Raw genomic sequence first — 12,433 nt, forward strand, 5'->3', positions numbered from 1 at the left:
GGCTTTATTATCGTTTTGTAGATTTTTTATTTATTTTCTATGCTGAGTTTAGAACTTCGACTAGTTAACCGGTACATTTGTCTTCTTTTTATCCGTATTTTGTCTATAATTGATTTAGTATGTTGCTTCCATGTTAGTTGTGTGCCTAAGTGGAATCCTAGGTTTTTAACTTGTCTTTTGTTGTTAACTTGCTTTTATTTGTTTATCTTGTAGCCATTATCCTATTTTTGTGATGTGTTCTTATAGTAATGTGGCCGCTGTTTCTGGATTAGTGTGCCTGACTAGTACAGCCGTGTCGTCCGCGAATGTCAGTATTTTGCTGTTGGTGGATATTGGTACGTCGGCCGTGTATAATGTGTATAATATTGGGCCTAAGACGCTTCCTTGCGGTACCCCTGCCTTGGTGTCTTTTTCTTCAGGATATACATCCTTTATTTCACTTTTCGATGTGAGTTGATAACGGGAAATCGCATTCTATTTGTTGTATTGTATGTTACGCCCCTAGGGCTCGTAATATACCTCAATCATCGCGTTCACGCTGAAACACGAAGTACCAGTATCGCAATAGCTTGTAGGATTTGATAACAAACCATTAGGTGAAATTGAAGAGCGAATTTCAATACTTTATGGAAACTACGAATTGAAAATGAAAGAAAAATAGTTAATGGAGAGTAATGTAGGGATAAGAGACGTCTTTTGATCTATATGTAGGTAATCCATTGATATATGTGTCTATTTCATTCAATAAGAAATAAACACTGAAATAACGTGCTCCCTATTTTTAAGACTATGTCAAGACAATTTTACTATACTGTAATATAAACCAATCAGATCTGAACAGTAGAACTAGTCCATAACTTTATAAAGCGTCTGATTATTGTACGGCCATTCTACTGTGCTCGGTTGTTCCTTATATATTATACTTAACACTATGATCATTATATTCTATCATTAAGGCTATGGCTACACTGAATGCGTATTCTATCAAACTGTCGTTCTGGTAAATACATCGTGGAAATAAAATATGTACATGTATAGATTCTTATGAGTGTATTCATTTCGGTCTTCAAATGTTTAATTCGTCACACGTATCCATCGTAACCATAGTAGTTTTAGAATGATCATCGTTTTAAGTAGGACCAGGGAATTGACTTACTAATCGCTACGATCTACGTGATACGAATTATTCAATGCTAAGATGTACTTCGTAGTTACAACAATTATCGTGTGCTGTGAAGTATTGAAAAGAAAACTATCGTCGCAGCTATCAAGTTTCCAGCTTTGAACAATATTACTTTGAAAGTTGTACGACTGTCAACGTTTGTTATTCAACGCGTTGGGTATGTGCAGACATTATGGTTAGTCTTTAAAGAACTCACACAGTAAACGAGTTACGAGTACCTCGACCTACGGTATTCTTTCTGTATATTTGTACACTTTCACGTTTTTCATAAATACGTAAACATTCGCAATTTATGGAAAAAGCTACGATTGATGGAAAAACGATGCGTTTTCTTCTATACAAGAGTATATAGTGACACATCAGAAACGTCATTTCACGCCAAAATTACGAAGCAACGTATTTATAAATTAATTCTTTAATTTTAAAAAGATTATACCTTCAAATAAAAAAAGTATCTTTAAATTTAAAATAATAGATTGCTTTCATTTTAGTCAGCATATACCTACACACATGTTATATGGAGATTCGAATGAAATACAGAGAACGTATTTTAATTTAATCGCATATCAATCGCGTTAATTCATTTGTAAAGTGGTTACGTGATGCAAAAGAAATACGATTATGTTGTAAAATAAAAGTGGGCTCGCACGCCTATCAAAGTCAGGTGATTTCGTGCCGGTTCAGTTCTTTACTCGTACTACTTTGGCTATTCCTCTCACGGTGTTCCATTTGCTTCCCTTTCTTTCTCCCATTCTCCCTCCGTTTACCTCCTCACCCTCGTTTCCGCTATCCCCCATTCCATCCTGCACTTGTTGCTTCGTCACGAAATCAACTTGTCCGAAATTTTCAGCCCCGTTACGGATTATTCTGCCGTGAACGATAGAATCCTGATACCTTTTTCATCATCTGCGTTTGCACATTGTGATGCAATATTTTTGATAACTTCAATTATACAAAGGGGAAAATGTAGAAAAATACATGCCTGTTAACGTTACTATTCTTTATGGTACAAGATATTTCTTTTGTATACATTTTATTCTATGATTAAAAATAATATCATATTGAAAATTACTCACAAATTACCTGATTAAAGATTGTTGAAAATGACAACGCGAGTTCGCGCTCGCCATCTATTATATATGCAGATGCGCTAGTTACAATAAATAGTAACTAGAAGATAGATTTAATCGATAGGTTTAAGATGTTCTTTTGTTTTTATTCTTAGTCCATGTAAGAAAGTGCAATAAAGGTTTTTCGGCTTAGAACGGTGTGATAGATTTATCCAAAGAATAAAATAATAGCTATTGTGATCCTACCTCTGAATACAGAAATAACAACAAAGATGCAATGGAAATATTGTATATATCGTACCATATAGAATGATCTTTTAAGGTAAATGTAAATTGGTAAAACATTTTCGACTGTATAATACTATTGCCTCGTTTTTAATCGTAGGCTACGATTTTGGATTATGTAACTAAGTTTTATATAATGAAAATAGGTAAATACGTATAACAATACTAATAAAAATAGTTTTATTAATATAAATGTTTTATTAACAACGTAAGTTATTTGATAATAACGATATGCATTTATTTTTTCAACTTCACAACTTGGAAAAAAGACTTGGCTTACATATATCTAACTGTCACTTATTCCCATACAACGCTTACACCATCACACACGTCCCCTCTTATATCTAATCTACGAATTAGACATGTATATCTTTATTTCTCTTAATCTATATACCTTTTCCTACTTAATTTACATATTATCACATATCTATCCTTGGCTTACAATTAGTTCGCTGTCTATATTTTTACCCTTTATTTCTAGCTTACTACTCTAGAATCTAATTTATGGCAGTTTTTTAACGAGTGTCTTAAAATGCGTGTCTTTAAGTTACATACAATAAATTTTCTTTTTCCAACCAACAACAATTTCCCTCCTCCACATTTCCGTATCTTGCCTTTGCAATCAGCCTCCTTTTCATTCCTTCTTCGGATACTCCATATTCCAGAATTAATATTTCTTGAATTTAACTTGATAATATGCTACAAAAATTTAATCAAAAAAACGCCCAGTAATTATGCAATTAATTCATATTATTCGACGGATTATTATTACTATTGATGATCATCAGGTATTTAATCCATCCAGGTATTTAATGCAAATACTGCGAAATAGATAAATTTTACTACACATGCTTACGATAGAATGAAAACATACTACAATATATTTAGTTATAACTTACTGTTAGATACATAGATAAAAATATGAGAAACATCAGGATATAAGAGGGCTAGGTAGATGTTTCCAAATGTCATTGTTACCTTGGAAAATTAATAAGTCGGTGCATGATAGGGGTTGTAACGTGCGTAATTATTTAGCTGGTACAGCAGAAAAGGAACGTAGGTCGGTGAACAGAGGTGAGGTATATTAAATGCGTGTACTAACTACCTGGGCTACGTGATGAAGCATTCCATTACACATGACTTAACATCACGACGATCGTCGACAGTTTCATGGAGGGAATTTCATAGCTCTCCATTAGCTCCTTTGCCAGCATGATAATGGCTCTTTGATTACAGAGACGCAAATGCATTTAGCCGGCGCGTATCCCTGCAGGTTAGTTCACAAGATTCGATACAATCAACCGCGCGACCAATGACTAAACATTTTGCAAACTTTTATGCTTCCGGATCAATGTTTTGAATTGATTATTTTTACAAATATCTCTAACACGATAATCGAGGAGACGAAATGGTAATCGATTGAAGATCTTCGATAAGAATTAACGACTCGTTCCTTTTATACTAATTTTTGCCCTTTCCTTATTTGTCATTTGAAAGCTGCTTTTTTATATTGATTAAATTTATTCTTACGTTATAGTTTCATTTTTACCATCTTTTCTTTCAAAAGCTAAAAATAAATTATTGTAGTACTCACATCTTTCCATCGCATTCTTCGTCTCCTCTCAATGATAAAGCCTGCAATTTTCATTCTTTTGGAATTTACATAAATAAATTAAATCGGAATTTACAAAAATAATTTAATTTGGAATTTACAAAAATAAATTATTGTAGTACTCACAACATCTTTCCATCGCATTCTTCGTCTCCTCTCAATGATAAAGCCTGCAATTTTTATTCTTTTCGAATTTACATTGTTTATCATTTTCAATTACTCGATTATTATGCGTGAAACTACGTTTCCAAGAGAATTGAGTACAATCGTTATTATTCGTTTCTATAGCAATAAATAATACAGCGATCTTGCCGCAAATTAGATGTGAGAGTTTCAATGAAATTAAAATCATTTATCACTGTTATTTCCAATTATTCGGTGCAATTTAAATTTTCTGCCTCGAATAGCCGTCCTAGATTGCGTCAATAATTTCAACATACTATAGCGGGATATTTTGTTGTTTCACCGCTCTGTCATATCATACTATTTACGTTTCTCGGATTGGACAGAAATTTGATAAGCGAGTTCTTGGTCAATTATACAGAATTTCATGTAAACGCATTGTCCCAAAACGATCCGCGCAAATTCATTTGTCACAGTGGATTACATTCACCTAGTTGGAAATTTGATAATGGCCAAAATGTGATTTCATCGATTCATTCCTGGTTAACCTCAAACTTAGTTAAATGCCAAACCAGGAATGCATTTCGTTCATTGTAAGTGTTCGCTGTCTGCTATATTAGCACATTTATTAACATATTTATAATATTCATGATAAAACAGATTACATTGAAAAGTTCAAGCAATCTCTAAGTATAAGTTAATTTCTTAATCTAAAGATAAAAAGACCATGTGACTCGTACGTTATTATATTAAATAAATTTGAATTTATTACTGCAGCAGCTTTAATTTATATTTATAGTAATATATGTATATATATAGCTTGAATTGACCTAGGAAAAAATTATATTTTACAGAAATTTATCGAAATTTTATACAAAATTATATAGAGTGCAAAGAGGGACATTTTGCGCGTTTTGAAAAATTGATAAGTACGGTCAATTTATATAAAATATTTTCCATGTATGTAACGGATATTTATAACAATTATCATTGGTCATACTTATGTTTGATTTAATTAATTATAACTATATACATCAATCATTTTTAAAACCAGACAAAAAGCTGTTTATATTATATCTTTCTCGGTATAGTAATGAAAATTGAACACATTTGGAATGGCATTCCTTTACATCGATCGGATAAAGAGCGATTTTCAACGATACGATCATTGTCTCCCACGTAAAACAAGCTACGAAAGATGGTGTCCGGAAATTGTCATAAAACGTCTAAGTAGCCAAGGCTTTGACGATTATTATATTTCTGAAAAGTTTTCAGTCAAGAAGGACTGTATGGATTTCATACCTAAAATACCAAAAATTGTCACGATCGGTTTAAAGTTGGATCATCAGGACAATAATAATAAAAATACTCACCAATTTTGGGGCATAGCTATTATCAAGAATATTTTGATGCGCTATCTTAGCTTTATTCACAGGTATTTTCAGTTTAATCTGTCTTATTAACCTGCTAAGAGTAGTTTCTTTTTCTTTCTAAAAATAACAATTTCGAGATATCCGCTCAAATCAAAGTCCGAAAACGAACTATTCATGGAGCGAAAATATTATTATTTTACCTAATACGATTAAATAACTAAATTTGTACTATCTAACAATTAAATGATTTAAATTAAAAGTATTTGCAGATATCAAAGCATTTCATGGAAAACCAGTCCCAACGTAATTGGTTGTGATTCATGGTACATTTTCTCCTTTTCTTACAAGTCACATAATACAACGCTACATTGCACACATGTACATTCACCACACGACTGCGAGGTATTACACAATTGCAATTTTTCGAAGAAACAATCTTGCAAACTAGAGCCATGCGACGATGAGCGCATCGATCAGTGCCAATTTATAGAAAACGCAAAGAAGAAAAAAGATGCTTGTAACGATAATACGTTCGTTGTTGATAAAATCGATGACAGACAATCAGATTATACGGTGACAAAATCTACAAAATTCGTATCGGAAAGCGAATACAATTCTCGTCGTACCGCATATAACAGATCTTATAATAATCAAATCGTAAAGTCAAAGAAAAATGTTTGTTGCCAAACGGACAGATCGTATCCTATAAAATCGGAAAAGTATGTTAAACATATCCAAACAGAAAATTATACTTCAACGAATACATCGTCTTCTAAAGACATTAAGACAATCTTCGCGACTGACCGCGCGAATTTCGATAGCGAAAGGAGTAAGACAAATTTAGAATTGCTAGGAACTCGGTATATGAAGAAAATAGCATCAAGAAAACACAGAAACGACACTACAGAGAAAAGGCCGAGAAAATACGATACGAAGAATTCGTCGAGAATTTGTGGAAAAGAAAATAAGTTTGTCAAACTTAAAAGACGCGGAACGATTAAAAATATTAATTTGTTACCAGAAACTTTCTTCGATAATAGCTGCGTGACAAATTTCGCCAGCGATAATCTGACGAAAATACTGCGAAAGTATAATAGAAGAAAAGAAGCCTTAAGCGAAAACAAAAAGTATGATCTTCAAAGAATGTTGAACAACAGGATAGAGAACGACGTCGATATATCTAAATCGATAGCTTGCAACGACACGTATTTTATAGATAGTACAAACCGTGTAGAAGATGAAGAAGGAATTACGCTTGAAAATTCTGTTCCCGTTGAATCCAATGTAAATTCACCAGAAACTTCAAACGTGTCATGGAAATCGAACAATTATTTGGTCGAAGATAAAACTTCCGAAGTGATGATCCTTGGAAACGTGAAGAAACGATTGGAAGAAGACTATGATGATTATTTTTCGCTTCACGATGACGATCTTTTTCACGATGCAGAGGATTCAAATGATATTTTAGAAATAGATCAACCTTCTGCAGAAGTTACTATGAATCACTATGATTACTATCGATACACGTTACATAATATTTACCCCAACGAACCGAAATCTATGCTGGTGACAGCGTCGGCAACGAAGCACCAAAAAACGAAGCAAGAATTGACAGGACAGTCGGTACAAACCTCCCGAAACTGTACGTCTTTCATTCACAAATTCCGTTTCGCAAATTCGAGCTTGAATTGCAATCGCAGTTCGTTAAGAGAGCAAGAATGCAGTCCTAGCTCGTCGATCGAGTATTGCTCCGCTAGGGACGTTTCTTTATCAAAGTTGCAATCGTCCCACGACAATTGTTTTTCAAACGACGTTTCGTTCAAAGACGACAACATGTTACAAGACACTAGGGAATTTTTCGATCGCATCCCAGTGGATTCCTACACTGTGTGCTGTTACCAACGGAACTCAACGCCAAACTTTTCAAATTCGTCTAAATTGATCACCGAATCTCTAGATTTTGAAACCTTAACTGATTGTTCACGTGATCAGTTTCGAATTACGTCGAACGAACGACCTAACGAGGAAAGCGAGAAGAAGGTTAGAGAGGAGTGGAGAGGTTATGTGAGAAAAATGGATTTGCTGCCTACTTACGATTTTGACACGGACAGCAGTTATTCGGATGAATCGCTTAATCGAAGGATCGATGTTGTGATAAAAGAGTTCACGGAGAATCTGATTCTAAGCGAGAGAAAGGCGAAGACGAAATTGAGGAAGATGAAAAATTCTACGAGACACAGGCAGACGAGTAAACGACGGAAGAATAGGCAACAAGTATGTCTAGAGATTTTTAATATTGGATGCGGATATTTAAATTGAAGAATGAGATTAAGCGTAGGATTATATAATAGTCTATACAATTCTTTAAGTGATAGTTCAAAAGCTATGAGAAAGCTTTGAGTTGGATAAGTTGGATTAATTTGGAACAGACATGATTTGTATACGTATAGTACTGTGAAATTTGATGTAAAAATTATACAAATTATAGAACCGCAGTATTTTATATATGTTAAGAAATGTTTCGATATTTGTAAGAATATTATTTATAGAATTTATATTGTGTATTATATTTATTTCGAGCGAAATATACATCCTTGAAATAAGAGAATTAAATTTTGTAAAATTTTATGAATATTAAATCCGTATCAAAATTCATCATTTTTTTTAATTGGAATGCTCGATCGTATATAAAATAGAATTTGGAAATAGAACAAATATTCATTATGAAACTAATGGAACTAATATTCATTATATCATTATATTAATTATGAACAATACTATACGTACTTATAAATCGATCGAAAAGGTGAATTCTAAAAATAATTAAAATTTCCAGTCATGTAATCCTATGAAAAAATTTATTATCCAATATAGATTTTCGATATAGTTTCGAGAAAGAATATAGAGTGTCCCAATTTCCTCCGGCTATACATTGTCAGTATATTCCATAGATAAAGATAAGAAAAAAAAAATGTCATATAAAAATATGCCATTGGAAGCATTGTTAAAGTGTTATAACAAAAAACAGATTAGGAATATTTACATTTGGTAGTATTCAGAAGCTATCGTATATTTCTGTAACTCCAACTACAATTCCATTTTAAAATGTTCATCGTTCCTGTCAATATAAGATTGGCAGCGATAAAAAACTGAATTTATTACTATTTGAAGTTTTCGTTTATTACCCGTTGAACATTCCTGGCCTGTCCATGCGTTGCACTGTAGTAACGTACGTTCGTTACCGCCCATTTTATTTATCATCTTTTTTTTTTTGTTACAGCTCTTTAACAATGCTTTCAATGAAATATTTTTATATGGCATTTTTTTGTTAGCTCGACCTATAGAATATATTGACAACGTATGACCGAAAGAAGGACATGGACACCCTGTATAATTAATACCTGATAAAACAACAGGCACAGAGGGTAACAGGATGCATTTCAAAACGAAGCTCTACCAGCAAATTCGAATCTTCTCCGCAGCAGAACGACGATGATTGGGTCATAAGTAGTTCCACGCCACCCTTGTTCTCCTTCTCTGATTCTGAAATCGATCATTTATAATTTTCTAAGAAATCGGAACAAGTATCACGCCTTAAAGCACAATTTGAAGATACGAAATTACCGACCTCTAATTATTTCAACTAGTTTCGTTGAGTCGCAGAACTTGTTACTAACCAGAGTTAGTATTCTAGATTAGTATAGAACATTAGTAAAAGCTTCTTATCATAAAGATTTTTACTCTAAACCGCAGATTTTTATGCATTTATGAGAAGTTCGAAAGTAAAAAAATACGCAGAATGTAAACAGTTTACAAAGTAGTATGAAATATTCAGAGTATAGTAGTATCTGTAATATTTGGTAAATAAAAAAGTTTTCTATCTAACTTTAATTATATTCATAGAAATGTGAATCTGCATAAAAATCCGCTAATCATCGATTATCACCTTTCATAAATATATCTCGTTGTTCTTTATTATATATATTAATTATTATATATAATTAAGCCCATTTGGACTTATGCTTGTCTAATTTGATGCTTTGCCTCAAAAGGTGACATCGAAGAAATAGCCTCAGTTCAAAGCCTCATAGACAGACAACGAACTGGGGACTGGTACGAAATACGGACATATCTACTCAGATGGCAATCTCAATAGTACAGGACATTATACTGGATCTTTCAATTAGACACTTCATACGCTCTCTAAACTAGCCAAATTCTGACATCATTCAATGCACCTCGCACATAAGGAAATTAATTGTGTCTGATTTGATGATTACGTTTAGCCTAACGTTAGATGGGATGTTAGAAGATTTAAACGTGATCGTCTGTTAGACAGAATTCATTTTAGTTCCTCCCTTATCTTTTCTTGCTACCGACTTACATGACCTTTACGTTAGCTGTAACGACATAATCCACGCTGAAAAGAAGCATAAGACATATACACGTGCATGACAATACATAACAACTAATCTAATCATTACTATCGATCAATTGATATTCAACCTCATGAATCGAATAACCATAAACCCATCTGGCCAACAAAGCTAGATATTACTTTTACGCATAGACGCTTTACGATCCTTCGAATATCCCTTGCAGCACGCAAATAAGCAAACAGAACAATAAAAGAGCAGAGTTCCGTGAAAGGACGCTAAGTGAGAGAAGTGTGAAAAGTCAAAGTGCTCGGAGACGCGGCAACAATGAAAATGTAGAGACACGTCGATTCTAGACTGGTCCAACAGAAGTTCGACCACATCATTAGACGAGGCTGACCGTCTTTGTAATGTGGTTTCCTTTGAGGGTAAGGCGACGAAACGAGAGAGCACTCGATAGCCAGCCGAGCGGAAATGCATAAACGACCAACAGACGGGACAGGACTGGCCTTTTCCACGTTCTCTGTCGTATCGACAAGGTACAAGACTACGACGTCTTTCTCTTCTCAATCTTTCTGTGTATCAGTAGCCCAACATCAATAGACAACGGGGCAACCAATTCTCTATTAAACGAAGGGTCCGGAAAAGTCTGTTGGAAAAACTGACGTCGCTACTGAACGACGCTACCGATCAAAAGAAATCTCGCTTTGGATACTGAACGCTGGTCATTTCCTGGAAATTACTTTCCGTTCCTTTCACCGGAACGCGTCCACAGTCTCTTCATCTTTTTCACTTCCGGTCTCTGTCCTTCTTGGTTCTCGTGATACAAAACGGTCTTGACGTATTTAAATTGTTTCGCGATCCCCTTGATGCCGAAGGGAGATCATTGCGAGTACGGCTGCGTAGAATGAAGAAAAGTTACAGATATTTGATTATGACCCACCGAACCCTCTTGCATGACTAAATTAATATCATTAACGACATTTTACAGGTTACAAGTTGCATGTGTTTGTAACAACGTTTGAATGATAGCAATGTTTTCGGCGATAAATCGAATGGAATTTTTTAAGTTTCAAATTATCTTGTTTAACGTGAAATTGTACGATTGTAGAATCAAGAGTTATAATCTTCAATTGTTAGAATTTATAACTTGCCAATTTATTAATATCATTGACAGACACATTTTTTTTTATTTCAGCATTATGTCGCATTGGCACATGAATCATTAGCGACCATCTCGCCTCGTTATCCTTAAATTAGATTTCGTGGTAAAAATGGGTATTTTAGAATGTCGGTGATGTAATCCTTTGATATGAAGGCGGAATTTGCATTCAATTTGTACTCGTACGAGTCTTTGGGTTTTATATTTTCGACATTCATATAGCAGGTGCCTGATGGATATTATCTGGTTGCAAGTTGAAGGTTCTGCTTAATTGATAAATTATCGTGCAAGGAGGTTCTAATTCATGAATTCTTAGACATATTTCCAGCGCTAGATAATTAAATGTTAAGTTAAAAGTTAGATAATTCAAAAGGTAAAATTAAAGCAAGTTCTCGCGAAAAGAAATACATGTGTTCAAAGATTAATACTTACACTTAGGATTAATACCTAACTATAAGTATCTGGACACTAATATTAATTACTTCGTATTTTTTAGTTTAATAGACAATCTTAGTCTATATTTTTTATTTACCATTTATTATTAAAAAGTGCAAAAGATTAATGACTGTGCACTAAGAACGCAAACGTTAGGTTTCCAACGATGCTCTTATTACATGAAAAATCAATATCTGTAGGCGTCGTTACATTTTTTATGTGTAAAGCAAAACCTGTAATATCCGGCGTCTCCTTAAATTTCTCACAAATTAATTCGCTATCCACGAAACTGCAAAAGCAACGGCAACCAGACCATTTAGCCTATGTGGTGGTTTAATCAAAGTCACGATCGAAAGGAGCATAATTACCGGAGTACGCTTGGTGACGGGTCGAAAGAGACAGAGAAGGGAAGAAAAGAACTGGAAGAAGGTGGGGTGGTTAGGGTAGAACGGCGGTTGGATTCAAGCATCGGAGAAATCCGCATTCACGTAAAGGAGGATCAGCCGTGGAAAAGCATCTTACACCGAGTCTACGATATCTAATTCCCGAGAGTTCTTTGATATAGGTATATATGCCCACACCGGTTCGTTCTGTCGCAGCGAGAGAGTCTATACAAAGGGAGAAATAAATATCACGGTAATCTCAGATCCGCTATGTGGGACACACTGGAGATCTTCGACGTCCTCGTCATCCGTGTACCCAGCCACAAGTTCATTGGGAACGCTTGCTATTTAACGTAGGTCTGTATGTATGCGTACCCTGCCAATGAATATGAGAATTTTACTCGGTTTATGTATTATGTATTATCTATTGT

The 12,433-nt window shown here is 34.2% G+C and overlaps 1 protein-coding gene across 1 annotated transcript; it reads left to right on the forward strand.

Moving 5' to 3' along the window:
- Positions 1-6,996: 6,996 nt before the first annotated feature.
- Positions 6,997-9,485, forward strand: LOC110119564. The gene is made up of 2 exons (XM_020864555.2): positions 6,997-7,920; positions 9,063-9,485. The coding sequence occupies exons 1-2, from the start codon at positions 7,006-7,008 to the stop codon at positions 9,207-9,209; spliced, it is 1,062 nt and encodes a 353-aa protein (XP_020720214.2). The 5' UTR covers positions 6,997-7,005; the 3' UTR covers positions 9,210-9,485.
- The last annotated feature ends 2,948 nt before the right edge of the window (positions 9,486-12,433 follow it).

Source organism: Bombus terrestris, chromosome 9, assembly GCF_910591885.1.
Source record: "Bombus terrestris chromosome 9, iyBomTerr1.2, whole genome shotgun sequence".
NCBI lineage: Eukaryota > Metazoa > Arthropoda > Insecta > Hymenoptera > Apidae > Bombus > Bombus terrestris.

Excerpts from the sequence above, each read along its gene's own strand:
- LOC110119564 (XM_020864555.2), top strand. The coding sequence starts at position 7,006 with ATGATCCTTGGAAACGTGAAGAAACGATTGGAAGAAGACTATGATGAT. Across the intron at positions 7,921-9,062 it reads GACGGAAGAATAGGCAACAA|GCACAGAGGGTAACAGGATG; the intron begins GTATGTCTAGAG and ends ATAAAACAACAG.